At 48.0% G+C, this 26,649-nt stretch overlaps 1 protein-coding gene and 1 long non-coding RNA gene across 2 annotated transcripts; one reads left to right on the top strand and one right to left on the bottom strand.

Annotated features, from left to right (window-relative positions):
* Positions 1-1,782: 1,782 nt before the first annotated feature.
* Positions 1,783-10,372, bottom strand: LOC114079778 (uncharacterized). The gene is made up of 3 exons (XR_011705357.1): positions 9,965-10,372; positions 9,141-9,275; positions 1,783-2,153 (listed from the first exon to the last, which is right to left on the bottom strand). It is a non-coding gene; the product is annotated as an uncharacterized lncRNA (long non-coding RNA).
* Positions 10,373-10,401: 29 nt separating this feature from the next.
* Positions 10,402-14,755, top strand: Znf584 (zinc finger protein 584). The gene is made up of 3 exons (XM_071604840.1): positions 10,402-10,580; positions 11,045-11,171; positions 12,279-14,755. Exons 1-3 carry the CDS (start codon positions 10,410-10,412, stop codon positions 13,277-13,279), a joined length of 1,299 nt encoding a protein of 432 aa, XP_071460941.1. The 5' UTR covers positions 10,402-10,409; the 3' UTR covers positions 13,280-14,755.
* Positions 14,756-26,649: the final 11,894 nt, after the last annotated feature.

Here is a 26,649-nt window from a genome sequence, read left to right as displayed (position 1 = left end):
TTTCCTTTTTTCTCCTTTATTCTTTTCCTGCCTCTTCCTTCCTTCCTATTGGGGACTGAACACAGAGCCTCCTGCAGGCTAGGCCAGCCTCTGACTACAACTGCGTCCCTTTTTATTTTATATATTTTTATTTTTAAATATATATATATATAGTTGGACACAATACTTTTATTTATATTTAATTATTTTTATGTGGTGCTGAGGATTGAACCCAGCGCCTTGCACATGCTAGGCAAGCACTCTACCACTGAGCTACAACCCCAGCCCCCCCTTTTTATATTTTACTTTGAGACAGGGTCTCACTAAGTTCTGCAAGCTGGCTTTGAACTTGCCATCCTCCTGCTTCAGCCTCCCCAGCTGCTGGGAGGCTGGTCACCTGCCTATTGTTGCTGCAGACTGGACACAGTGTCTAATAGTAAAGTAAGAAGCAACCAGACCCTCGGAGGTAGAGGCTGTTATGGTTTAGATATGAGGGGCCCCCAAAGCTCAGCTGTGTTCAGAAGTGTTCAGAAGTGAAGTGATTGGGTTATGAAAGCCTTGACCTAATTGGTGCATTAATCCACTTGAGGGGTAACTGTAGGGTGTGGCTAGAGGAGGTGGGTCACTGGGAGCGGCCTTTGGGGCCTATATTGTGTCTTTGTGGAATGGAGCTTTCTGTTTCCGGGCTACCCTGAGCTGCTTTCCTCTGCCACCCCTCTGCCATGATGTCCTTCCTCACTTCAAGCCCAAAGCAATGGAGTAGCCATCTATGAAGGAAAACCCCCCCAAATAACTTCCTTCTCTACTTCTTCTTGTCAGGTCTTCTGGTCACAGCAGTGAAAAGGTGACTGAAACAGGTCTGAAGGAAGGTGGAATCAGGATATGCGCACTGTGCTGCGGGCCTCTGGGGAAGTTTGATGCAGTGGAAGTGTGGCAGGACCCTTCCCAGTCAAGGGCCTGGCAGGGTCTATCTGTCCATACTCCTGCCCCCAGGATCGGCTGAACCCATCCATTGCAGGGTTTGGTGACACTTGAGGATGTGGCCACGCATTTTTCCCAGGAGGAGGAGAGGCTTCACAGTGTGCTCAGAGGCCTGTGCCACAGGGTGATGCTGGAGAGCCTTGAGCTCTTAAGCTCACTGAGTCCGTCCCTCCTGCCCTCCTCAGCACGCTGCCTCACCCCTGGGAACTTGGGAAGGCCAGTGCAGCCCGACACCGGACCACTCGCTGCTCCCTTGGCTGGTGCTGTGGGTGCTGGGGCTGTGCACACGCAGTCCTTGGCTCCCCTTGAGTGCCCCTGAAAGCAGCCTCAGCAGCTGTCACCTCAGGTTTTATGGGGTAAGGTTTGGGGGCTGGGCTTTCAGTGTGCCCAGCGGATCCCATTGATCTGTCCCTGGCTTGGTTAGTGATATGGCCCCTTTCTGCTATAAATGTACCCTCTCTTCTTCCTCAGTCAAGTCTTTTTTTGTTCTTCTCAGTACAGGATTTGAACCCAGGGAGCTGCCCATGCTGGACAAATGCTCTGCCACTGAGCCCTCCACAAGTCTTGAGGCTTGATCTCTAACAGACCATTTTCACAAAACAGCAGATTGTTGCATGTGCCCAGCTGACTCAGGGCTACAAGGGCCCGACAATACCCAGCTCATGATGGCATTAAGGCCACGTGGTTGCCTGATGGCTCATAGGCATTCGTTTGCTACTAAAGGTGCGGTAGCAAGCTAGAAAGTCTCTCCAAGGTAGAGAAGGTACAGACTTGCTCCTAAATCCTGTTGTGCTTTGCTACTTGCTGGAGGCTCCATACTGGTTTGTTTGTTTGTTTATATATTTATTTATTTATTTTTGTACGGGGGATTGAACCCAGAGGTGCTTTACCACTGAATCACATCCCCAGCCCTTTTTTTCTATTTTTTTCTATTTTTTTTTTTTTAAGAGACAGGATCTCACCCAGTTAGGTAGGGCTAAATTTGCTGAGGCTGGCTTTGAACCTGCAATCCTCCTGCCTCAGCGGCCTGGGCTTCTGCAATCCATACAGTATTCTCATTTGCCGCAAACATTTCAAATGTTGAATCTGCTGAATCACAAGCTGGGTAGTAGAGTAGGCTGCCCTGCAGCCTGAAGCTGTTTCAGAGCCTTCTTTCTTTCTGGTTCCCATCCCAAACAGGAAGCTTGACCACTCTGTGGATAGTCAAAGAAGTAGAGTCAAACATGACAGGCTTACAAGTGCTTTGCCTCTGGTCTGTTGTGGTAGATAGAATCAGACACCACGGCACCCAGCTTCCAGTACCTCTCTGGATGAACTCCTTGGGTTCACTGGCCCACCCTGGTTACTTCCCCAGCCAATTGGTATAGGCATACCAATACCTGGCACAACCCACATCACCACGCTGACCCCCAAAGTGAGTCACTTTGCGAGAAGGCTAAATGGAAGCCTCTGTGTATCCATTTCCTGCCTAGATAGCAAACTGGAAAGAGCAGCACATCCCTGGAAGAAATGCAGATTAGATCCACAGTCAGACTTCAGCAGGGCTTCACAGAGGTAGCAGCCCCTGAATTTGGATAGGTTTTCTCTCCTACTCTGTTTGCCTGTGTCTTATTAAGTATCTAAAGTACTTGCTACTTCTTATCAGATGCACATAGTATAACGTCATCAACAAAGTGATTGATGTGGCACCTTTGGAGTGTCCAGATGATCAAGAGCTCTGTGGGCTGTATGATGGCAGAGAGCAGACTGAGAGGTCCTGAGGCACCAGTGTGAAGGTGCACCGTTGGTCTGGCCAGGCAAAAGCAAATGGTTTCTGGTGGTCCTTTCAAACTATGTGAAGAAAAAGACACCCACTTTTCAGTGGCTGCATGCCCAGCGCTGGGGGCTTGTTGCATGTTGCAGTAAGGGCACTACCTCTGGAACAGCAGGGATAATTGGTGTCACCACTGGATTAAATTTACTGTGGTTGGGCTGGGGGTATAGCTCAGTAGAGTGGTAGAGTGCTTGTCTCACATGCATAAGGCCCTGGGTTCAATCCCCAGCACCACCACACACACACACAAAAAATTACTGTGGTTCACATTCATCAAGATATGCTAACTTCTGGGCTGGGATTGTGGCTAAGTGGTAGAGCACTTGATTAGAATGTGTGAGGCACTGGCTTTAATTCTCAGCACCATATATAAATAAATAAAGGTTCATGACAAAATACTTCTTAGAAATGATAACTGCTGCACAATGGGATGTGCACAGCCACCTCTGCTGTTTAAAGTCTGACTGTGGATCTAATCTGCATTTCTTCCAGGGATGTGCTGCTCTTTCCAGTTTGCTATCTAGGCAGGGCTTAGATACACAGAGGCTTCCATTTAGCCTTCTCGCAAAATGACTCACTTTGGGGGTCAGCGTGGTGATGTGGGTTGTGCCAGGTATTGGTATGCCTATACCAATTAGGTACTCAGTGGCTAGGGAAGTAACCAGTGTGGGCCAGTGAACCCAAGGAGTTCATCCAGAGAGGTACTTGAAGCTGGGTGCCGTGATGCAAGTGTAATCCAGTGACTCAGGAGGCTGAGGCAGGAGGATTGCAAGTTTGAGGCCAGCCTCAGCAACTTAGGCCCTATTTCAAGATAAAAAGAGCTGAGGATGTAGCACAGTGGTAGAGTTCATCTGTGTTAGATCCCCAGTGCCCCCCACACACACACACACAGAGAGAGAGAGAGTTGTACCTGAGTTAAGACCATCTATCAATGGACCATTATGGGGCTCCACTTTAACTAAAGGACAATCATGGTGTTTGGGGTTTGAAGAACTGTCAATTTACACACAGTGTTCAGGAAACCCCAGAAGGGCTGGGCATATCCTTTTCCCCAGTGTAGTCACCCTAATAACTAGCTGCAAGTCCCTCTGGGAAGGCGTGGAAGAAGACTGAGATTGTGTGTGTGCGCTGGGGATGGAACTCGGGCCTGGCACAGGAGGGCAGGCAATCTGCCCTGAGCTGCACCCAGTCCAGTGGTGCCTGCTTTTGACAGTGATGCCAGGTCCTTTCTCAGGAAAACCTGGTCTCGTCTTCAGGCAAAGTGTCTGCAAGGCTGTGAGCTGACCTGTCTGTAAACTGAGGGGCTGTGACTCTCTCCTGGCAAATGACGTCATGTCTTTGGCACTAGAACTAGAGCTTATCTTAATAGTCCACATACTGCTCATTTATTTATTTTACCACTGACTTTGGCCTTACCTTTCCAAATGAACACTTTTTTGTTTGTTCTAGTTAGTTATACATAGCAGTAGAATGCACTTTGACACATCTTACATAGATGGAGTATAACTTACCATTTTTCCGGTTGTACATGATGTAGAATGACACCAGTCATGTAGTCATATACGCACATGGGATAATAATACACTATTTAAAAAAATTTTTTGGAGTTGTAGAGGGACAGAATGCCTTTGTTTATTTTTATTTTTATGTGGTACTAAGGATTGAACCCAGTGCCTTGTGTGTGCTAGGCAAGCAGTCTGCTACAGAGGTACAGCCCCAGCCCCACTATTTTTTTTTTTCACTTTTTAAAATATGTTCTTTTTAGTTATGCATGACAATAGATTGTATTTTAACATATTATACATACGTGGAGAATAACTTCCCATTATTGTGGTTCTCATTTATTTTTGAGAACTGTAATCAATCAGTCCAGGCCTTCCACTGGCAGACACGCCCACCTGTATTGGATAGTTAAGAACCCACACCAGTGGCAGCATCTCTGGTTATAACTGGCCTGCAGAGATCTTCATGGCCGAAGTTCTCTTCATTTCTCAATCACAGTAGTGGAAGAGACCTCCCTCCTCTTATAGAGCATGGTTGGGAATGGTGATGTGTTTCCTATTGCTGCCACAACAAATCTCACAGCTTAAGACAAAACAGATGTCGTGCCTTAGAGTTCTATTTCTGAGGTCAGAAGTCCGACACGGGGCTCACTGGACTTAAACTGAGGTGTCAGCAGGGCTGCACTCCCTTCTGAGGCTCTGAAAGACATCTTGCTCTTTGGGATTCAGAGTTCAGCTTCCGGTGGTTGTCAACAAAGGTCTTGATGTCCTTGCTGGACACCAGCCCGAGGGTCATTCTCACCATTTTTTTTCACCTCAAATATTTTTTGATTAAAATAGTCCTAAAGACTAAAACAGTTGAGACAAAGCACATAAGAAAACATTTAACAACCACACTCCTCAAGTACTAAAGAGAGACAGAGGAAGTGGTGAACATGGATGGATCTGCTTTGCTGCTCTTGGTCATACCAGTCAGTGGTTCTCAGCATCAAAGAATCTCTCCCGCAACAAACGCACACCACACACGTTTTGCACAGAATTTCACAGGTTCGCGGCCCTCTGAAGCCTATTTATGGACTTCATATTCCAAAGTGGTGATTTCTAGAAGTTGACTCATCTTCTTACATACATCCTAGAAATGCCACCTTCTCACATCTTCAACTTATTTTATAAGGAATCAATGTTACCAGTTAAAAACTACCCAAGTGGCGCATGTAATCCCAGCAGATCAGGAGGCTGAGGCAAGAGGATTGCAAGTTCAAAGCCAGCTTCAGCAACTTGAGTGAGGCCCTAGGCAACTCATCAAGACCCTGTCTCTAAATAAAACACAAAAAGTGCTGGGATGTGGCTCCGTGGTTGAGTGCCCCTGGGTCAGATCCCAGTACCAAAAAACAAACTATCTGGAATAATAATGAGCAAAAACATCTAGTTTGAAGACCTTTATTAAATGATTGTGGGTGTTGCTGCCTATCTTTTAAAAATGAAAAATTCATTTCAATAAAACAAATATACACTGAAGCTATTTTCCTTTATCTTAAAATAAATGTGTTCTCATTTATTTTTAATATTAATTATCATTAATATGTAAGAGCAAATTATGTCACCACCAAGCTTCAGATATCTTAGGATATTCTAGACACACTTAAGATCACCCAGCTCTGTCAGTACCCTTGGGAATGGGGATCAGCCTGTCCATGTTTGTTTCCTGAGCTTCTGCCTTAGAGCTTTTTGTCATTTTCCAGGGTTTGCTGAATGGTGTCGGTGGTATGAGAAGAACGTGAGGCTGTTTCTGTCTCAATTCCAGCTTATCTTCAGTGCTTTCTTGAGTCTGTGAAAGGTGTGCTGATTCTTTCCTCAGAGCCTCCAGTTCCTTTAGTGTCTTGTGCCTGTCTGGATGGTGCTGGATCATTTTTGCCAAAGCATCATGCTCTGGGCAGTTTTTTTGTATTTGTTTGGCTTGAAGATTCTGCTTTTGTGCCCAGCATCTTTTCATGTGCTCCAGCAATGCTGCCTTCTGTTCTTTGTAAAAATTGTTTCCTAATTTTCCATTTCTCTGAGATTCGTGTTGTACACCTGCAGGGTTCTACCCATTGAAAGTCCACATTGAGACGATTGGTTCTGGCTGTGTCCTCCTTCTTGGGGTCCAGAACTGTAACGTCAGTGAGACTTTTGCTTGCAGACTAACTGTCCAGTCATCTCCGGCACTATCTCATCATGCAGGAGACGATTCCATAGACCTTGGCTGTCCGTCATGGCACCCACGGTGCACCCCGTTCTCCCCTTCCACAGGCCTCTGCATTCTCTGGCTTGTGGTCCCCTTCCTCCGTCTTGAGTCAGTAATGGCTGTTCGGTTTCCTCTCATGCTTTCGATCGCTCCTCAGTTTTGTTTTTGTTTTTTTCTTTAATTATTGTCTCTCTCACTCACTTTTTCACTTGTGTTCTTTTTTCGAGATGGTGTCTCACAGTGTTGCCCAGGTATGAACTCCTGGGCGAAGCCATCCTGTCGCCTACATCCTTGAGCAGCTGGGTCTAGAGGCACATACTACCAAGTCTGCTCCTCTTCTGCTTTCCAAGGTCCACAGGAATAATCCAGGATACAATCCCCGTTTTAAGGGCAGCTGATTAGCAACCTTAAACCCATCTGCAAATTAATTTTGCCATGTAAAATAACATAGTCACAGGTTCTGGGGATTACAGCAGAGATGTTAGTATTTAGCTAATGACTGGAGCACAAGACAATTCACAGGATGAATCCAGTCCAGCAAGCCTGTCCTTCTAAGCCTCTGGCCTCCCCTCCACTTCACACCAGGGAAGATCTGGCGTCTCTGTCTCACTGACTTCAGGCCACCAGTGAGTCCAGTTCTTCAGCCTTCCGCAACTGAGCAAGAACATCAAATTGGAAATTGTAGTAAATCGCAACAATGTCAGCCCTGTTGTTAAATTCCACCCTCCTTGACCTGAGAATCCATCTCACACATTTTCCAGTTTCCCACTGATGCATTAATGGCAGTCTTGAAATTTCTCCATGTGAAGTCATTTTCTCTCCCCGAGAAGCTGAGATGTAACCTAGTTATGGGTCTAGCAGCCTTAGGTAGAGGTCATGTGGCTCTTGCTGAGAATGGGCATGTGCCCCAGGTGAGTTTCTCGCGGGTTTTCAAGCAGAGCAGGGATAGTTTTCTCAGACCCTGAAGAGCAAACTACTGCTGGCAAGAGAGACTCAGAGTGCCTTGGGAACTCATTTCATCTGGGTCCAACCAGATATTCCCATTGAGTTTCAGTGTACCATTTTTACCAATTGTTTTAATTTTCACACAAGGAACTTAAGACTTAGCAAGGCTGTCACAATTGATGTAAATCAGCCCCCTGTTCAACTGAGATTTTTTTTTTGTACTGGGGATTGAATCCAGGGGTGTTTATCACCAAACTACAGCCCCAGTCCTTTTTATTTTGAGGCAGGATCTCACTAAGTTGCCCAGGTTGGCCTAGAGCTTACGATCCTCTGTCTCAGGCTCCAGAGTTGCTGGGATCACAGGAGAGCATCACCCACCCCGTGACACAAGCATCTTCACAATGCTTGGCTGTCACCAGCAGCCAGTGCCCAGTGGAGCACCTTAGAGGAAGGGGTCACCTTGTCCCCTCTTTAGTAAGATTCTGTGGTCTCTAGGGAAGCACTCAGCCTGAAATGTGAAGTGGGAAAAGTGAAACCAAAGTGAGGAACCAGGACGCAGGACAAACAGCCGTGAATGCAGGCTCAAGAGAGAACCTGGTTAAGAGTGGGAACCTGTCTGACACGGCTCAGGACCAACTCTGTGATGCCTCTCACTGACTATGTGAGCCGCGCCTTGGTGGGGCAGACAGACTCACTTCACAGAACTACCAGTTTTCAGTGACTAAAAAGGTATCAATGGGCTGGGGATGTGGCTCAAGCGGTAGCGCGCTTGCCTGGCATGCACGGGACACTGGGTTCGATCCTCAACACACATAAAAATAAAAAATAAAGACGTTATGTCCACCTAAAACTAAAAAAAATAAATATTTAAAAAAATGTTATCCGTCCATAGCATGTTAAGGAGTAGCCAGCATCTCAGAACTGGGCAGTAAGAGGGAGTGAGAGCCGAACGCAGTGGGAAACAAACACCTGTAACTCCCGTGATTCAGAAGGTTCTGGCAGGATCACAAGTCAATGCCAGCCTCAGCAACTTAGCAAGACCCTATAAAAAAAAAACAGGACTCAGTGGTAAAGTGCTCCTGGGTTCAATACCCAGTACCAAAAACAAGTCAGAGGACAGTTACAGGAATCAGTAAGCAGGTATGAAGGTAGACTGTCCAGCAGATCAGGAGGAAGATTGAAAGTTGGCAAGGCTAGTGACCTTGGCATTCAGACACGAGAAGGACAGCTCAGGTACCAGTATAAGAAGACCCCAGGGAGACTCCCCCCACCACTTGCAATCTCCACAGCTGAACCTCTCGTGCTATCCCTGGTTTCAATTCTATCTAGATCATCAATCAGTGCCTTTGACTGTACTCCAGTTGGGTAAACTCATGGAGCTTAAAGGTGACAATCCTGTGGGGTATGAATAAGCTGGTGAAAGTCCACTCCAGGTGGGACAACCCACCTATGTCAGTATGTGGCTACTGACCATGAACTGGGGCAGTTTCACCTGTGCCCACCTCCACTGGAGACAATAAGGTGTCACTGAGGAATAGGGCTGCAAGGATTATCAGAGGATGTATGATGATCAGGACAGTTAAGGAAAGGTGAATGTTGCACAGCTGAGCTCTAAGAGAGAAGGGGCACAGCCAGGGGACTAGACTCAGAGAGCTATCAAGAGGATGGAAAAATAAATCAGGAGTCAGGGACTCACCAAGATCTGAGACAGCATGGACCAGGAAGCAGATGTGAGATCAACCCACCTTGAGGGATGGTCACCAGGGACAGGTCTCCTTTTGGTCTGTCTGCCACAGCTGATTTTGGTAGTGGAATGTTGAAGCAGCCAGACCTTGGGGATGACAGATTTTTAAGAATACTGCCCAGCAGAGGCCAATACACCCTGGGACAAACACCAGAGGGTAAGAATAAGCTGTACATTGAGCACAACACTGAACTTCACAAACTGAACGTCCAGGAGACCGCCCAGGAAGAGTACAGTAGACCCAAAATTGACCATGTTAGTACAGGCAGGGCCTGACGTTTTGTACAAAGTGACTGAGCTGGACATCATCTGCTGTGAAGATTTAGACTTGTACCCCCGATCTTGACCACCCAGGACCCCAGGGTAGAATGTGTGAGGATGCTCATGTAGCCGCTAGGAATAGGAGGTGGCAGTGCCTTCATCCCAGCACCAGTGGCAACTTCCAAGGGCAACACCGGAAAAGCAGAGGAAAACGGTGAGCACTGAAGTCATGAGTGCACAGTTCTTCAGCATCAGCCCCAGGCAGATGCTCCTCTGAGCCTTGCTCCTTCCAGGAGACACAGGGCCACGACCATGAGTAGGTCTCAATTAGGGACAGCCTCCTGACTTTGATATATCCAAGACCCTGTCTCCAAAGACACTCAACCACGTGCCACCCCTCCTTCGACAGACCCCGATTCTGAAATGACACCATGTCTGGAAATGGGGTAGGCTCGGAGCCTATTGTGCTGAGGACAAGCGCAGGGGGGACTCCCTGGCACCCCTCAGTGGCCTACCAGCGGTCATCTGTCGCTTTTGCTGCGGGGAACCGACGGCCGATCTTCCTCCGATCCTCTCCTGCCCGGGACCCCAAGCCTAGACTTTCAGAGCGGACGCTACGCCCAGGGGGCGACCCGGCGACACCCCAGCAATGCGACCTCCAGGACCTGGGACCTTCAATGGTTTTTGAAGACCGGCTGCTCACCGCACGAGTCACGAAGGCCGAGATTCCCGGTTCCGAGGCTCGGGAGCCTCCGGAGCGCCGTCCAGGGCGCAGCCGCTGGCCTGAGAGGCCCGGACGGACGGACGGACGGGCGCGCGGCGCGGTGGCTTGTGGGAAATGTAGTCCGCGCCCTCCTCTGTCGCCTTGGCCACCCCCGGCGCCGATCCCGGGGCGCGGGGTGCTGCGGCGGAGACGGCGGCGCCCAGGCCAGGGCCGCGCGGCGGGGCGGGACTTCCGGCATGGGGGGCCGGCCGGGGGCGGCCGCGGCGAGCGGGACCGAGCGCCGGGAGTGGCCGCCCGGCCCCGGCGGGAAGACTCGCGAGTGCTCGGGCGCGGGAGAGCGGCTCTGGAGGGCAGGTAACGGGAGGTTTCCACTTGGCGCACCGGTTCCCATGGCCGGCCCAGCGCAGGTGAGCGCCGGGACCGGCAGCGTCTGTGAGCGAGGACGACGGGCCGAGGGGAGCGCCCGGTGCGGGAGGAGGAGGGGGGCCGCGGCCGCCAGGCAGAGGCAGCGGGGAGGCCAGGCGGTGGAGTCCGCGCCCTGGACCCGGGTCGGGGACCTGCGCGGGCAGGTGGCGCCTCCGAGGGCCGTCGGCCGGCGAGAGATGGGCCGGGGCCTGTGCGTGTGGCGGCGGGCGCCTGTCGGGTCGCCGCCTGTCGCCGCTGTGGGTCGGACGGATCCTGCTGAGGTGGGGGTCCTGGAAGAGGAGAGGTATGAGGGTCTGTGTGTTGGGGGAAGGTTGAGCTCACAGGAAAAATAATGCCCGTGAGCGATTTGAGACACCGGCGAGGACCTGGATGTGTGCAAAGTGCAAAAGACATCTCTCCCCCACCACTGGTCGACCTCAGGTCTCAGCTGAATCCGCCATTGCAGGGCCCGGTGATGTTTGAGGATGTGGCCGTGCATTTCTCCTGGGAGGAGTGGGGTCTCCTTACTGCCACCCAGAGGGGCCTGTACCGTGATGTGATGCTGGAGAACTTTGCGCTCGTTAGCTCACTGGGTAAGTCTCCCCTTCACCCCCAGCACACTGACACCTCGGCCCTTTCCCCCTGGACTTCTGTCCACGCTAAAGCTGGACCACAGGGCTGCTCCTCCCCAGGGTCCCTGCTCTAGGTTTTGAGAGAGCTAGGCCTGCTTGTGCCCTTTCTCTGCCTCTTTCTGAGCAGCATCTTGGCAGCCTGTAAACACCTGTGGCTCCAGAGCCTCGTGGCGCAGGATTTGGGGGGGCAACTGTTTCACTGTTTGACCCCCGAATCCCCCACACCTCTGACTCTCTGGCCCTTTTACTGCTGAGGACATGTCCCTCCTGGCTCCAGGTGTGCTTTCTTTTTCCACAAGAAATTTTATAGGGCCCTCCCTGGACCAGGCCGGAGCATGAACTTGAATCATTCTGGGGCATACTGCCATCGTAAGTCTTGTAGATCAGAGAATGTGGGGTGTCTTCTCGTTTATATAGTTCTTTAGTGTTTTTTCAACACCTTAAGTTTTCAGTGTACAAAACTTCACTTCTTTTGTTAATTTATTCCTTGGTGGAGCAGGGGGATGCCTTGGTTTCATTGACAGCCTCATGGCCTGCTGGATACCTGTGTACACTGGCATTTTGTGTTGAGGTCAGTGACTGTACCTTCTTCCCTCCTTCCTTTTCCCTTGGGACACTGTGCAGTTTTGCCTTCCGTACCATGACTCTCAGGCTTTAGATAACCTCACCTAGTGGCCTGTGAGATATGTATCTATCCTTAAATGTTTTTTGAAGACCAGCTGCTGTTTCGTAGTCAGTTTTGCTGGCACAAACACCTGCCTCTTCACAGTGCTCACTGTCACCAGCATCCAAGGCCCTGCTGACAACCTTTGGATACAAGTGTCTTGGTGACCACAGGTTTCTTCCCTGCGTTGCACCCCATTTTGTGTCCTCATCTCCATCCAGGTCTTCCTGATTCTGTGGTCAGTAGAGCCCAGTTCTGCTTGTCCAGCCTTTCTTCCTCTAGACCTTTCCCAGCAACTCATAGCAGTTCTTTGGAGTCCCTTCTGGGAAGGTGTGATGTGCACTGGTGATGAAGGTACCTGCCTTCCAGCCCAACTCCAGCAACGGGCTTTTTCTTGACTTCAGGTTGTCTGTGTAGAATGAAGGATGAGGATGCGCCTCCCAAGCAAGTGAAGAGTTGCAGAGTCGACCTGTCAGAGAAGCCTTTTGTGTCTGAGAGGTTTGTGAAGGATGGCCCAGTCACCACAGGCTTCCTCCAGCACCAGGGCACCCCTGGGAAGCTGTGCAGGAGCACTAGGCACAGAGCAGTCTTCCCATCCAGCTCCAGCTGTGGACAGCAGCAGAGAGTCGATGCTGCTCAGAAACCCTTCAAGTGCAGCAGCTGTGGGAGAAGCTTCCTGAAGGCCTTTGCTCTCCTCGACCACTTGATAACTCATTCTGAAGAGAAACCTTTCAGGTACCAAACAGGCAGAACTGCCTTTGAGGAGAAATCAACTCATATTAATCACGGAAGAATTCACACTGGAGAAACATCCCATGTGTGTGATGAGTGTGGGAAGGCCTTCAGTTACCCTTCTAAACTGAGGAAGCACCAGAAGGTTCACACAGGCATAAAACCTTTTAAATGCAGTGAATGTGGTAAAACCTTCAACCGCAAAGATGCACTTGCTCTGCACCAGAGGATTCACACTGGAGAAAGGCCTTATGAGTGCAGCAAATGTGGGAAGGCCTTCAGCGTTCTGTCCACCCTCATTCGACACCGGAAAGTTCACAATGGAGAAAGGCCCTATGAGTGCAGGGAATGTGGGAAGTTCTTCAAATATAACAGTAGCTTCATTCTTCACCAGAGAGTTCACACTGGAGAAAGGCCTTTTGAATGTGAGCAATGTGGGAAGACTTATGTGACCCGTTCTGGCCTGTATCAGCACTGGAAAGTTCACACTGGAGAGCGGCCCTATGAGTGCAGCCTGTGTGGGAAAACCTTTACCACCAGGTCCTACCGCAACCGACACCAGCAATTCCACACTGAAGACAGGTCTCATGAATGCCCAGAATGTGGGAAAGCTTTCAAACACAGTTCTACCCTCCTTCAGCATAAGAAAATTCATGTTGGAGGAAGGCCTTAGGAGATCAGGGCATGTGGGAAAGCCTTCAGTGACTGGCACCTTGCTCAGCACAAGAAGACTCATTCGAGAAAGGAGATCAAGATGGCCTTTGTGCTGGTGGTGGTGGTGCACACCTGTAATCCCAGCAACCAGAGAAGAGGAGGCAGGAAGATCGCAACATTTTTTTTTTTTTTTTTTTTGGAGAGGGGAGTGCCAGGGATTGAACTCGGGGGCACTCAGCCACTGAGCCACATCCCCAGCCCTATTTTGTACTTTATTTAGAGACAGGATCTCACTGAGTTTCTTAGTTCCTCACTTTTTGCTGAGGCTGTGAACTCAGAGGATTGCAAATTTGAGGTCAGCCTCAGCAACTTAGTGAGACCCTGTCTCCAAATAAAAAAATATAAAAGGGCCGGGTGCAGTGGCACATGCCTGTAATCCCAGCGGCTCAGGAAGCTGAGACAGAAGGATGATGAGTTCAAAGCCAGCCTCGGCATGACGAGGTACTAAGCAACTCAGGGAGACCCTGTTTCTAAGTAAAATACAAAGTAGGACTGGAGATACAGCTTCGTGGTCAAGTGCCCCAAATTCAATCCCTGGTACTAAAAAAAATAAAAATGAAAATGAGGACCTTTATGAGGATGCTAACTGAAGGAAGCCAAGCCCTGAATGTCCCACCAGTTCCCTGGGGAGATGGCCATGTGTACCAGGTGTGTGGAACTCTTGGGAGCTACGTTGCACTCTGACCTGCCTGGGGCTGTTGACATGGTTATCATTGCCAGTTTCTGTGACTGAAGTCATCTCCCCTTCACCACCTGGCAGGTCCCCACAGTGTGCATGTGTCACCTAGTTTGTGCAGGAAAGCGGACCTCAGGACCCCTCCCTTGATAGAAGAGAATTACCAATGGCAGAGCCCATAGCAGGCCACTTTTCCTCCTCTTGCCAGGTTAGGCAAGTCCATGACCCAGCTCTGACCAGGAGAAGCTGAGCTGGACTCTGCTGGGCCTCCTCAGGGGTATTTCCCATTCTCACAGAAACCACTGAAACTATCAGTGTGGGGCTTGCCAGACCATGGTACAGGCTACTTCCTGCTGCTCTGGAATATGGGGCAGTGAGTTTGACACCTTTCATACTGGGGGTTCTGATCCCTTGTATGGAAAGAGGGTGCTATGAATGAAGCAAGTCGCTTTTGTGGGGCTCCCTACTTTTTGTCTTGCCCTCATGGCACCAAGAGAATAGCTGTAGTTGAGGTTGGCCTCATTTGCACTGGTTCCTGACTCCTTTAGGGAAAGACTTGTAGTCTGTCTGGCTTATTTGTGGGTCCAGAGCTCAGCCTGAAGAAGGCAGTGGTGGGATGAGGGCCTCGGTGTGTCTAAGGACAGCAAAAGGTCTCTTGTTCCCAGGGATTTGTCCATATCTTCCAGCTGTGTTCGGAAGCCTTTGCAGAATCAGCTCAGAATTCAGATCTCTAAAATCTAGGATATGTAGGTAAGTTCCAGATGAAACCAGTTGGGTAAGGTGAGTGAGTGCAGAAATACTGAGTGAAGTAATATAAACGGGGTCTAGGAAAGTGGAGGGCCTGAGGCACTCGTAGGGAGACGTACACAGTATTCCAGCAACTGTGTTTCCTGGGAGGATTCCAGACTCATCAGGAATTGCAGGCTGTTCTCTGTGGCCAGGAACGCTGGCAGTACGTGATCTCCAGGTTTTTGATTCTTAGCCTCCTTGAGCTGATGTCCTGGGACTGAGAGAAGGAAGATCCAGTCATCTTGGGATGTGGCTTCTGGGCTGCAGCTAGTGCTCCCGTGTCTCCAGATACTGTGGCCTTCATCGTTGCACAGTTTTTCAGCCATGGTGGCCGGGCTTTCCCTCCAGAGCTCCAAGAAGAGAGATGGTAGGATCAATATATGGGTCAGATCTTCTAAATTGTGGGGTCTTGTGATTTAAAAAAAATTGGAAACTGTTTCCCCAAAAGATAAATAAAATGTCACTTCAGCTAAACTTGTGTGTTGTCGGTAGCTGTCCTTCACAGGAAGGTATGTCTGGGAGAGCAGGAGCACCCAGGACCACGTGCTACACATACCATCCCCACACAGCAAACTGCATGTAGGCCTGCTGTGCACCAGAGCAGAGAGTGAGTTCTTGTAAAAAGTGAGACTGGCCCATCTGGTCCCTGGCTTCCTGCCTTACCATGTGATTTCTTCTGCCATCCATCATGAGGCACTCACCAGGGGCCAGATAGGGCTGCCTGGTTGGACTTTCACCCCCAAAACTGGGAGCTAAATTAACCTCTCTCCTTCTCCTTCTCCTTCTTTTTAAATAAAGCAATGTCTTTATTTTACTTTATGTGGTGCCAAGGATCGAATCCAGTGCCTCACGCATGCTAGGCGAGCACTCTACCTCTGAACCACAACCCCAGCCCTTAACCTCTTCTTATAAAGTACTGAGCACAGCATTTAGAAGGCTGAGGCAGGAGGAACACAGGTTCGAGGCCAACCTGGGCAATTTAGTGGGATCCTGTCTCAAAAAGGGCTGAGAATGCAGCTCAGAGGCAGAGTGCTTGCCTAGCATGCCTAAGCCCCGGGTTCCATCCCCAGATCCCCAGTCCTGTCCAAACAACAACAACAACCAAAAAAAACAAGTACCCAGATGTAGGTCTTCTGTTACAGAGACCCAGGCAGCACAAGACAGTCCCTCAGCCCCCAGGTAACTGGAATTATAGGCATGCAGGGCTTACAGTGAATGCAGATGTCCTGGAAGTCTTGCCTCTGGTGGTCCTCCCTGCAGTGGTCACCACATGAGTCACACCCTCCTGCCATGGATGTCCCGTAGTAGAGCCTCTTAAGAGTCCAACTTGGACTCCACACCCACTGATGAAACACACTCTCCTCGCATGAAGGCTAACCATGTGTCCTTCACACCTTACTATTCTGAATTGACCTTCTCCATCCCAGGAAGCTACCAACAGCACATCACCTGCCCAGCGACATCAGCCTGTCCCCAGTGTTAGCTCTCCCAGCCTGAATCTGTGGTGCGATGAGCTCTTCCCATTGGGCTTAGAATAAACCAAACACCTCACCCCAGCTTGCAGGGCCACTATGACCCAGTTCTTGACCTGAAGCCCTGCCTTTTTCTCCTGACCTCATTGCTCTCAAATGCTCAGGTCATTTCCTAATTCCCCTCTTTGGAAAGGCCTTCCCAGCTACCAATGTGAAGCAGTGTTCATTGCTTTCTGCCATCTCCCTTTAATGTTCTTCAGAATCCTAGCTTCTGTAATTCTCCTGTTCTCTGGTCTCTGTGTTAATTCTCTCTATTGCACATCAGCTTGAGATGAATAGGTATACTCCAGTCAAAGGCAAGGGCCGGGTACACAGGTGGGCCTCAGGGACATTTGTCTAGGTTTAGTTATTCTGCAAGATCTGTGCAGGGCCCATATCATAGCCCCACCATCAGCTGAACCCTTCAGAGGGAGAGAGAAGAGCACCATATGGAAAAAAAGTACTAGATGCTGTCTCTGAGCTCAAGCCTGAGTCTTCTCACTGATCTCACACTGTGTGCATTATTGCTGTGTACTGGAGACAGCTGGCCCCACACGGGAAAAGCACATGGGAAATACGATGTTTTCAATGGGTTTATCAGGACACAGTCCCATCCTAGGTCGAGATGCATCTGTATAGCCAATTTAAAGATTTTGTTGAATTAAATTTGTATTGGAATTTTCCAGGAATATTTTCCCACATTTATAAAACAAAAGTCACATAAAAATTCAAATATTTGACTCTTCCAAAACCAGGAGATCAGGGAGAACCATGTTAACTCCACTGTGCTTTCTCTCAACTCCTTAAAAAGTAAGAGACCTAGCCAAGCGCAGCGGCTCACACCTGTAATCCCAGCCTCTGGGAAAGCTCAGGCAGGAGGCTCGTGAATTCAAAGCCAGCCTCAGCAAAATCGAGGTGCTAAACAACTCACCTGTCTCTAAATAAAATACAAAGTAGAGCTGGGGGTGTGGATCAGTGGTTGAAGGCCCCTGAGTTCAATCCCCAGTACACACACAAACATAAAAAAGTCATAGACCAGGGGCTGGAGCTGTGGCTCAGTGGTAGCTCACTTGCCTGGCATGTGTGAGGCAGTGGGTTTGATTCGCAGCACCACATATAAATAAAATAAAGGTCTATCGACAAGTGAAATATATATATAAAAGAAAAGGTAACAGACCTGCTGGGTGACAACTACATGTGTGATGCTTAAAGTCATGCCTTGCAATTAAGTCTAGAAACCTCACTACTCACATGAGCCACTCTCCAGACTAAAAGCTCTGCCTGCTGTCTTGGGTTTGCTACGAGTACAGCAATAGCTGTGAGGTGAACCACTTAGGAAACCAAAAAACAGTGAGTTGGATTTCAGTTCTGGGTGACCCCCAGCTCTGTAGGTCCTGAGTTCTACACGCCCTTATCCCACTTGGCCATTATTGGAACATGTCTTCATGTGCCTTCAGAATGGATGGCCATGTTCCCCTAGTTCACCAGTCTTCACACCCCGTGTTTCTATGGCAATCAGTTATCGATGACCTCAGTAGGTCTGAGTCAATGACACCTGCCGGCTGGGTTCCAGATTCCATGAGTCATGAGTCCTGGGCAGGTCCCTGGAGACACAGCTAGTCAAGTGGGACATCTACTGGGCAAGGGTTCACTCTTGCTGTGGAGGTTCTTAAAGAAACTACCCCATTCTTCAGGGCTAGCTGTGGGCCCACGGGGACCCTGGCTATCCAGACCACATGAGGCAGTCCACCGAGCCCCAATCTTTCCCTGGACTAAGAGCTCTTCCTAGCCACTCTTCTGTCAGTGGGACTCAAAGTTAGTGTCACCCAAAAACCTGTTCCCTCTCAGCATTCAACAGTCCACAAAGAGCTACATGCTGCTAACACCATGTGGAAGCTTGGAAGCAGACCTTCCCCAGTCGACATCTGGATGTCAACCTACCAAGAGGCTCTAAGAAAGAGGACTCCGACAAGGGCACCCAGGTTTCTGAGCCACAGAGACTATGAGTTAGGACATGTGGTTTTGAGCCACCAGGTTAGTGAATAGATGAATGGGTACCGACATAGATGACTTCTGCAACAGCAAACGGTAATGATATGTGGCCTAGAATGCCAGGCGCTGTGGGCAGGGTCTGGCTTATGTTTGCTCCCATACACTTTCTGTTGCATCCTCTAGTGATAAAAGGGTCTTCCCATTTTTTACCAAACTGGTAGGGCCTCTTTTTGATGGGAACTTTCTACAATCTTCTTAACATGGAGAGGTGACTGAAAGCTTCCTCCATTCCTTATACACAGAGGATGTTTCCCAAGTGTAATTTTTTTTTTTTTTTTTGGTCATTGATTAGGGTTGGTTTCCTCCCCAGGGCCTTTCTGCACACCAAGAATTCAAAGTCTCTTTGGTGTGTCCTCAGGTGGCCAAAGCCGCTGCTCTGGGAAGGTTTCTGTCTGGCATGGCCACCTGGTATCACCAACTGGAGCTGTGGAGGAAGGTCTTCCCTTCTCAGCTTTTTGTCTGTGCTCCCCTGTACGTGGGTGCTCTGGCAATGTAAGAGACAAGGACTCCCAACGTGCCATTCTAGGGGATTCTCATTGCTCAGGTGCTCCCATGCTGGAAGAGGGTGGTTGCCCTTGGAACAGCTTCACAGATACCCAGTCCTGGACAGGGTCCTCTCTCCTGTGAACTCTGCTGTGTATAAACAGAAAAATGTTCTTAATGAATGAGGTTCTGCACCATGTCGCATATGGAAAGGCTGACTCCACTGGGAATGGTCCTGCTGCCCGTGGCTTGATCCACTCCCATGGGTAGGTTTCTACCTGGGATACTTGCCTGCCATTCAGTCATGAGAGTCCCTAGTGTCTTTGACAGGTCAAGAGTGCCATGGTCAGGTGAGAGGAAGGACAGTCGTCATGGGGCACTGCACACACCACACCAATGAGCCAGTTGGGTGACCCAAGGGCTGGGGAGAGCAGAGGCACCTGGGACAAGTGGCAGCAATGACTACTGATACCACCATTCAGGGATGTGAGCCTGGCCCTCTTTTATAGGGCGTCTGTTCACATCCCAGCTAGTTCTCCCATGAAGCAAGTTAGTCTGAGGGCCAGAATCCATAGCACAAAAAAACATCGACGTCTCACATCATATAGATTATGCTGAAATAATAGGATCATGAAAAGCTGTTTCTTAAATTTTTTTTAGTTGTAGATGGACACAATACCTTTATTTATTTATCCTTATGTGGTGCTAAGGATTGAACCCAGGGCCTCAAACGTGCTAGGCAAGTACTCTACCACTGAGCCACACCCCAGCCCATGAAAAATTTTAATAGGCAATGAACTTTAAACATCAGACTACAGTATTCTGGATCTCAAGCTCCTTCTTTTTCTTTTGGTACTGAGGTTTTTAACAATGTACCACCATGGACACTTACCACTGAGCCACATCCCCAGCCCTTTTTATTTTTTGAGACAGGATCTCACTAAGTGGCTTAGGACCTTGCCAAGTTGCTCAGGCTGGCCTTGAACTTGCAATCCTCCTGTCACAACCTCCCAAGTTGCTGGGATTGTCAGAGGGTTGTTACCTTGTAGGTGTGCACCACAGTGCCTGGTTTCTGAAACACCAGATCTGGCGACAGTGTTCCATCCCTCATCTCCCTGGGCCCACTCTTCTGCTGGACAGCGAGTTTGCAAAGCCATGAAAGTATTAGAGTGCTCAGAAACCCTGGTCAGTTCACAAAAACTTTGAATTCGAGAGCCTCTTGCCACTTACTATCTATACTACAGTCCGTCATTTCTCTCAGCCTGAGTTCTTGCCTCGAGGGTGACAGATGCCAACACACAGCTGGAGAAGTAAGATGAATGCTCACAAGGCTGCACTCATTTGCTTCCACGTGGGCTTCTGCCATGGAAGACAGCACAGGTCCACAGCTCTTGAATTGCTCCTCATACCCTCACCTTGATGCAGAGCTCGAGCTGATCCTTCGTCCAGGATGGCATATCGTTTCCCCATCTCTCCCTTTTCACTACTTGGCACCCAGTGTTTCTCTGTCTGCATATATTACCCACTGGGCCCCTGAGGTCTTGGCCCTGGCCTCCTTATTAGGAACCAGAAGCCAGCTTACCTTCAGACATCTGGGGAGACCCTGAATCCTCCTAGATAATCAGGGACTTGCCTCCTGATGCAAGGCGGGGGGACCCGTTCCAGTGTGGCAGAAAAACTTCTTTTTACTTAGGGTGAGCTCTGTGCCCTCAGGTAACCCTGTGACATATAAGCCATTATGTTTACTCCACAAAGACTTCCAGTCTCTCCATGTTCTTTAGACAGGAGTGCAAAGCAGGCCAGGACCAGACAGCAACTCCCTGCCCTCCTGAGCCCTGAGGCCGAGGCCGAGGCCACTCGCTGCTCTCAAAGCCCATTCCCTATTCTACCCATTCCATTTCTCAATTTACCCCCATGGAACCCCCAAGATTAAAGGTGAATTAATACCACAATATAGAAGGCAGGTGTTTCCAGGGAGGGGGATTAATGGGCTCACTGAACACATCACAGGGGTGTCCAGGAGACTTGACCACATCCATGAAGAATGTACCTCTTCCAGAAAAGAGCACACTAGATTCCCTGTGAGGCCCTTTGACCAATCCTGAGTCAACGGGAAGCCATTCCAGTGGGCACAGGACGATCCTGACTCCTCCAGGAAAGAGGATGGGAAGCACAGGGAACAGTGTTCCCCAGGTGTTGGAGTCCCTCTGCAGATATTCGAATCCAGGCAGGATGGAAAGTGGTTATGGTTTCTGCCTTATGTTTCAGGGCTAAGATGGCTTGGCCTGGTTTCCTGGGCTTGTCAAAAAGGGCCGAGTGGGCTGGGCACAGTGGTGCACACTTGTAATCCCAGCAGCTTGGGCGGCTGAGGCAGGAGGCTCACAGATTCAAAGACGGCCTCAGCAAAAGTGTGGCCCTAAGCAACTCAGTGAGACTCTTGTCTCTAAATAAAATACAGAAAAATAGGGCTGGGGATGTGGCTCAGTACCAAGAAAAAGGGATGGGACAGAGTCGCCTCTAGTTGTTTTGGTTTTTTTTGGGGGGGGGGTGGGGGGGGGTGGGGGTAGTGGTGCAGGTGCTGAGGATCAAACCCAGGGCCTCACACATAGACTTTAATTTAATGTATTTTCAAATTTATCATGATACTCAGGACAGAACCTAGGGGCACTCTTCCACTAAGTCATACCTCCAACCGTTTTTTATTTCATTTTTAAGAAATTTGAGACAGGGTCTTGCTATGTGTTTCAGGCTGTTCTCTTAACTTGTAATCCCCCTGCTCAGCCTCCCAAGTCACTGGGGTAACAGTCACTGGGGTATCAGGCATGTGACACCATGCCTGGCCAGATTCCTTCTCCTTCTCCTTCCTTCTCCTTCTCTTCCATTTGGATGGCTGTCTAGTTGAAATAATCACATCTACTACCCAATATGGCTTTTGTTCCTTTGACAAGATTCGTTGGTCTGTGTTGGAGCTCTCTGTTTGTTCCATTGATCTATTTGGGGATCTCTGCCTTGATTACTGTAGATTTAAGTATTTTATTTTGCAGTGCTGGGGGTTCAAGCCAGGGCTTCATGCATGCTATTCAAGCACTCTACCTTTGAGTTACACCCCCAGCCCTTTTTATTTTATTTTGAGACAGAGTCTCACTAAGTTGCCCAAGCTGGCCTTGAACTCGTGATCCTCCTGCCTCAGACACCTAAGCAGCTAGGATTACAGGTGTGCACTGATGTACCCTGTTTGTATTGTCTTGAAGTTAGATAATGTCACTCCTTCAGCTTTGTTCTTTAATTTTTTAAAAATATTTTTTTTAGTTGTTGATAGACCTTTATTTTATTCATTTACTTATACATGGTGCTGAGAATTGAACCCAGTGCCTCCTACATATCAGGCAAGCACTCTACCACTAAGCCACAATCCCAGCCCTGTTCTTTAATTTTGACTTGGCTATTCTGGGTATTTTGTCTCCCCACATAAACTTTAGATCAGAACATTGATATCCACGAGATAACTTGCTGAGGTGAGGCATGGTGGTGTACACCTGTAAGCCTAGTGATTTGGGAAGCTGAGGCAGGAGGATCACAAATTCCAGTCCACCCTCAGCAATTTAGCAAAACCCTCTCTCAAAATAAAAGATAAAGCCAGGAGAGGCGGCACATGCCTGTAATCCCAGCAGCTCAGGAGGCTGAGGCAGGAGGATTGTGAGTTCAAAGCCAACCTCAGTAAAAGCAAGGTGCTAAGCAACTCAATGAGAGCCTGTTTCTAAATAAAATACAAAATAGGGCTGGGGTTGTGGCTCAGTGGTCAAGTGCCCCTGAGGTCAATCCCCGGTACTAAAAAACAAAAACATAAAAAGGGCTTGGAATGTAGCTCAGTGATAAAGTATCCCTGGGATCAAAACTTGTTGAAATTTTTTATTGGGATTGCATTGACTCTATAGATCAAGCTTGGAATAACAATATCTTGACAATATCAAGTCTTTCTGTCTATACATAAACATGGAATGTCTCTTTTCATTCAATTCTTTGACTTTGTTCACCAGAACTTTGTAGTTTTCTTCATATATTTTGTATGTTTTATCGATTTATACCTATTTCATTTTTAGGATACTAATGTGACATTGTTTTTCAGTTTCAAATTGTACTTAGTTGGCACATAGGAAAGCAATAGACTTCTGTATATTTGTATCCTCCAACCTTGCTGTGATTGCTTATTAAATCCAGGAGTATTTTGCTGTTGTTTATTATTTCAGATTTTCTACATAAATGATCATGTCATCTGTAACAAAAACAGTTTTATTTCTTTCTTCCCAACTTAGTAATTATTATTTATTATCTCTAAATAAAAACAAAAAGGACAGGATATAATTCAGTAGTAGAGCATTTCTGGGTTCAATCTCCAGTGCCAAAAAAAATACAAATAAAAATAAATTATTGGGCTGGGCAAGGTGGCGCATGCCTGTAATCCCAGCGGCTTAGGAGGCTGAGGCAGGAGGATTGCAAGTTCAAAACCAGCCTCAGCAACAGTAAGGTGCTAAACAACTCAGTGAGACTCTATCTCTAAATAAAAATATGAAATAATGGGGGCTGGTGTTATGGCTCGGTGGTACAGTGCTTGCCTAGCATGTAGGAGGCACTGGGTTCCATCCTCAGCACCACATAAAAATGAATAAATAAGGGCTGGGATTGTGACTCAGCTGTAGAGCAACCACCTAGCATGTGCAAGGCCCTGGGTTTGATACTCAGTCCCACATAAAAATGACTAAATAAAATAAAGGTATTGTGTCCAACTACAACTATATATATATATATAAAATATGTGTACATATATATTTAATTCAAGGAACTTCAGAGGTCCTGGAATAGCCAAAACAAATTTTAAAACTGAAGAACAAAGTTGAAGGATATCTGCCACCTGATTTTAATTATTTATTTATTTTATATTTTGGGGGGTACCAGGGATTGAATTCAGGGACACTCAACCACTAAGCCTCATCCCCAGCCCTATTTTGTATTTTTAAAATATTTATATTTTTTGTTGTAGATAGACACAATACCTTTATTTTATATTTATTTTTTAGTTTTAGGTGGGCACAATATCTTTATTTTACATTTATGTGGTGCTGAGGATCGAACCCAGTGCCTTGTGCATGCTAGGCGAGTGCTGTATCACTGAGCCACAACCCCAGCCCTTACTTTTTAAATATTTTTTTTAGTTGTATTTGGACACAATACCTTTTATTTATTTATTTTTTAAACATTTATTTTTTAGGTGTAGATGGACACAACACAATGCCTTCATTTCTTTGTGGCGCTGAGGATCGAACCTGGGTCCTGCCCATGCTAGGCGAGCACTCTACCACTGAGCCACAACCCCAGACCTCTTTTATTTATTTTTACGTGTTACTTAGGATCTAACCCAGGGCCTTGCATGTGCTACCCAAGCGCCCTACTACTGAGCTACAGCCCCAGCCCATGCCTTTATTTTATTATTATTCTTTTAATGTGGTGCTAAGGACCACATGTGCTAGGCAAGCACCCTCTCACTGAGCTACAGCTCTGTGGTACAGCTTTCAGGTACAGGTGTTGTAGGTTTTGTATGTGTGTGTGTGTGTGTGTGTGTCTGTGTGTGTGTGAAACATGCTGCTAAATATTCAAGTTTCATATTTTATTTTTGCGATATTGGGGTTTTAACCCAGGGGTGCTCTACCACTGAACAACATATTCAGCCCTTTTTTTTAGAGACAAGGCTAAATTGCTAAGGCTGACCTTGTGATCTTCCTGCCTCAGCCTCCCGAGTTGCTGGGTTTACAGACGTGCACCACTATGCCTGGTTTTATTTCATGCTACTTTAAATGATATATTTATTTCTAAATATAAATTTTTGATCATTCATTGATGATAGTCAGGTCATTCTGAGGTTTGCTTTCAAGCTGTTCGGGGGCACCCGAGCTGCCTTGAGTCTGGGGCTCATTTTCTCCACTAAGGCACTCTGACCTATAAATCACAAGCTTTCCTTTCCTCCCTGGTGAGAAAATGAAGAATCAAGTTTACACTCGGGGACTGGGGACTGTCACATCTGTTCCTCTGGGTGGTTCTTTCCCCAGCGTTACCTCACACGGACTTGCTGATCAGCCTTCAGATAAACTCTGCCAGTCCTGAGCTAGGCTGCTCTCCTCGCTCCAGTCGTCCATGGTGGGACGAGGCTGCACTGCTTTCCTGCGCTCTCAGCCAGTCTCTTCAACTCCGCAGACCTCAGGTTCTATCTGGATCTTCTTCCTTATACTGCGGCCTGAATGCTCTCTCTAGGCAGAAACTAGAGGCAATCACAGAGCTCACTTCACCTCTTCTTGTGAGGGGTCGTCGCTCTATGTTGTCTACTGTAGAGTGTGTGAAAAACATTGTTTCTTGTATTTTGTCTAGTTATTTCAAGTGGAAGGGTAAATCCTGTCTTTGTCACTTTTCCTGGACTGAAAGCAATTTGTATTTTGTGATTTCTTTTTTTTAAAGGAATGCTTGTCTCTTTATTTCTTACAAGAGAAGGCATCTGTGTGTTTACTGCTCTACTCATGCAGTCCCCAGCACACAGTGTCTGCTTCAATGGCACTGGTTAAGTAAGTGTCCTTATTTAAATGCAGAGGGATCCAGTATGGGACATAATCAGGTGTGAAGGTACTCACTCTTTCTTTTCCTGTCATCATGCTCTTTCTCCCACTTTCCACAAAAAGCGACAGCTACGTTTGTAGGTGTGGAGGTGGCCCAAGCAGATCCTGTGGGGTGGCCAACCAACAAATGTTTCCTGAACTGCTTCTGACTGCCAGGCCGGTGGCTGGGGCCTGCAGTAAACAGAGCTGAGGTGGCGCAGTGGATATGGTCTTCACTACGGGCTCCTTCAAGGAATGGGGAAAACAGAGATCCGACCAAGCAGAGAGGAAACGAGGTGACTCCAGGCAGTGCTACTTCCTTAGAATTTTGAAGGAAAGGAAAGAGCGAGAAGTGACAGCAGGTAATGAGCGTCGTTTCAGATTGGGGATCAGAAAACCTTTCCCAGGAGGCAACTCCAGGCAGAGTGTCCCGCACAGAAGGAATCATGGTGTCAATGTCCTGTCAAGAATGAGCAGGAGCTTTTGAGAAATCGGGTTATAAAGATTCTGTACTGGGGCTGGGGATGTGGCTCAAGTGGTAGCATGCTCGCCTGGCATGCGTGAGGCACTGGGTTCGATTCTCAGCACCACATACAAACAAAATAAAGATATTGTGTCCACCTAAAAAACTAAAAAAAAAAAAAAGATTCTGTCCACTAGGGTGCAACTTGTATTTTATTATTAGCAGGACAGGAACTAGTGCAAGAAACTCACTGCTCCAAGGGAGGTCCTACCTCAGTGACAGCAAACCCAGCAGTGACAGCCACTGCTATTTGACACTAGGATTATTGGCTGGGACACAATTCGCACCCTTGGATTTAGGCCCTCTGAGTCCTCGGCTTTCTGCCCTCGGAAGGATGGCTTTGAAGGGAATAGTTCTGAGACACTACAAAAATCCACAAAACTTAAGATCTTCTGCTTTACCAATATCCAGTATGCTGCTGTTGCACTCACCCTAAAGACCATAGTGGTGCAAGATAAATGTGTGCAGGATGTCTTAAAAGCTGCTGACCCATCTCTCTTGTGGCTGAAGTCACAACACATTTGACAAACACTGAAAATCAGGCCTTTTGCTTTATTTTTTTCAAAGAACTGCTGCTTGTTAATTTCTATGGTATAAATTTCTCCACTGTGGTCAATTTCACCCTACCCATGGGATGTGAATATGACCAGCTCAGAG

The sequence above is a fragment of the Marmota flaviventris genome, chromosome 18, assembly GCF_047511675.1.
Source record: "Marmota flaviventris isolate mMarFla1 chromosome 18, mMarFla1.hap1, whole genome shotgun sequence".
Classification (NCBI taxonomy): Eukaryota; Metazoa; Chordata; class Mammalia; order Rodentia; family Sciuridae; genus Marmota; species Marmota flaviventris.
Note: the sequence above shows the minus strand (reverse complement) of the source record. Positions and strands in the feature narration are given on the sequence as shown.

Coding starts and splice junctions, on each gene's coding strand:
- Znf584 (XM_071604840.1), top strand. CDS start 10,410: ATGGGGGGCCGGCCGGGGGCGGCCGCGGCGAGCGGGACCGAGCGCCGG. Junction 10,581..11,044: donor CCATGGCCGGCCCAGCGCAG/GTGAGCGCCGGG, acceptor CCGCCATTGCAG/GGCCCGGTGATGTTTGAGGA. Junction 11,172..12,278: donor TGCGCTCGTTAGCTCACTGG/GTAAGTCTCCCC, acceptor TCTTGACTTCAG/GTTGTCTGTGTAGAATGAAG.